The sequence below is a fragment of the Protomyctophum parallelum genome (assembly GCF_964188405.1).
Source record: "Protomyctophum parallelum genome assembly, chromosome: 2".
Classification (NCBI taxonomy): Eukaryota; Metazoa; Chordata; class Actinopteri; order Myctophiformes; family Myctophidae; genus Protomyctophum; species Protomyctophum parallelum.
In genome coordinates, this window is record NC_139699.1 from 29,362,658 (window position 1) to 29,365,157 (window position 2,500).

At 35.6% G+C, this 2,500-nt stretch overlaps 1 protein-coding gene across 8 annotated transcripts in view; it reads right to left on the minus strand.

Moving 5' to 3' along the window:
- LOC310854836 (bromodomain adjacent to zinc finger domain protein 2B-like) overlaps positions 1-2,500 on the minus strand; it is a gene marked incomplete at its 3' end in the record, with an annotated part of 100,132 nt that overhangs the window by 42,724 nt on the left and 54,908 nt on the right. For all 8 annotated transcript variants that reach the window (XM_083759545.1, XM_083759546.1, XM_083759547.1 and 5 more), the window contains one exon: positions 2,405-2,500. This exon is cut by the window's right edge and continues 90 nt beyond it. In XM_083759545.1, the coding sequence (XP_083615671.1) occupies positions 2,405-2,500 (96 nt within the window). The remainder of the gene's footprint in view (positions 1-2,404) is intronic.

Here is a 2,500-nt window from a genome sequence, read left to right on the forward strand (position 1 = left end):
CATAATCAGTTAAAATAAAATAGCAACTTGTGCCTGATCTGCTGGGACCAGAGTACGTGGTGTGTATATGTATGACTAGCTCTCAATGATGACGTAAGAAATATGGTAATTTGTGTAATCTGGTCCCAGCAAACCAGGCACAGATTTGCTGTTTTCTTGCATAAACATCAAATGGCGGAACGGCTGTCACGGTTTTTGGCGCAAAGTAACCACAGTATACCGCTAATCAACTTACAACTACATACTCTATAGTATATAGTATATGTATATGTAATTTATGTATACGTATGTCTTACGTCATCATTGAGAGCTAGTCATACGTATACTATATACATAATCAGTAAAAAATAAAATAGCAAATTGTGCCTGATCTGCTGGGACCAGAGTACGTGGTGTGTATATGTATGACTAGCTCTCAATGATGACATAAGAAATATGGTCATTTGTGTAATCTGGTCCCAGCAAACCAGGCACAGATTTGCTGTTTTCTTGCATAAACATCAAATGGCGGGACGGCTGTCACGGTTTTTGGCGCAAAGTAACCACAGTATACCGCTAATCAACTTACAACTACACACTCTATATAGTATATATGTATACGTATGTCTTACGTCATCATTGAGAGCTATTCATACGTATACTATATACATAATCAGTAAAAATAAAATAGCAACTTGTGCCTGATCTGCTGGGACCAGAGTACGTGGTGTGTATATGTATGACTAGCTCTCAATGATGACGTAAGAAATATGGTAATTTGTGTAATCTGGTCCCAGCAAACCAGGCACAGATTTGCTGTTTTCTTGCATAAACATCAAATGGCGGAACGGCTGTCACGGTTTTTGGCGCAAAGTAACCACAGTATACCGCTAATCAACTTACAACTACATACTCTATAGTATATAGTATATGTATATGTAATTTATGTATACGTATGTCTTACGTCATCATTGAGAGCTAGTCATACGTATACTATATACATAATCAGTAAAAAATAAAATAGCAAATTGTGCCTGATCTGCTGGGACCAGAGTACGTGGTGTGTATATGTATGACTAGCTCTCAATGATGACATAAGAAATATGGTCATTTGTGTAATCTGGTCCCAGCAAACCAGGCACAGATTTGCTGTTTTCTTGCATAAACATCAAATGGCGGGACGGCTGTCACGGTTTTTGGCGCAAAGTAACCACAGTATACCGCTAATCAACTTACAACTACACACTCTATATAGTATATATGTATACGTATGTCTTACGTCATCATTTAGAGCTAGTCATACGTATACTACATACATAATCAGTAAAAAATAAAATAGCAAATTGTGCCTGATCTGCTGGGACCAGAGTACGTGGTGTGTATATGTATGACTAGCTCTCAATAATGACGTAAGAAATATGGTCATTTGTGTAATCTGTCACGGTTTTTGGCGCAAAGTAACGACAGTATACCACTAATCAACTTACAACTACATACTCCATATAGTATATCAGACAGATCAGGCACAATTTGCTATTGTATAACTGCTCTCAATGATGACGTAAGTAATACAACATTATGTTTCTGGGGTGTATAAAAGTAACGAAAGTGTCAAAAAGTTAACCATAAATGTTAACGTTAGTGTAGTGTGCAAACAATTAAATACAAATCCAACTACAGATTACGGAAGTATTTTAGATCATGTATATTTTAACAAATGTGAAAGTATTATTACAGAAATTGAAGTTATAGACACATATTACTCTGATCATGATTTAGTATTAATATCACTATAGTCCAACATGAAATACATTTAAAACAATTGACAATTTACAATAAGTAATACAATAATTATACTGTATAATATATTTTAATTCAGTTTATATACTTTTTTTCCCATCATATATCAATGATTTATTTTTCTTTGAAAATAAAGATAGAAACTTGAACCATACTTCATAATACTAGGTGTTTACATGCATAAAGTAGATAGGTAGCAAATAGTTACACGTAATAATTAGACATTTCGAACGTTCCTTCACAGAGATATTGAGATTCCACCGTTTACAGAATAATTATACTGTATAACATATTTTAATTCAATTTATATACCTTTTTTTTCATCACATATCAATGATTTATTTTTCTTTAAAAAACTAAAAAGGGATCCATAATATATCTACATCGATAAAACTGTATTTCTTATAACTTGAACCATACATAATAATACTAGGTGTTTATATGCATAAAGTAAGTAGGTAACAAATAGTTACACCTACAACGGTCAAAAGTACTTGCGCGTTCTGCTTGCGCACTAGTTGGCCATTTATGGCCTACTAGTGTGCAACAAGCAAGTATGCACTCGACAGAGTGCAGTTCTAGTTAGTACTATTATCAGGGCACACAGGGAGAACGTAACTCTTACCAGAGGTGCTGAGGGTGGATCCCAGTGGCGAGGGGCTGGGGGCCAGGCTGCTCTTGGAGTGGAGGGGAGCCGGGGATGACGAAGAGGAGGAAGAGG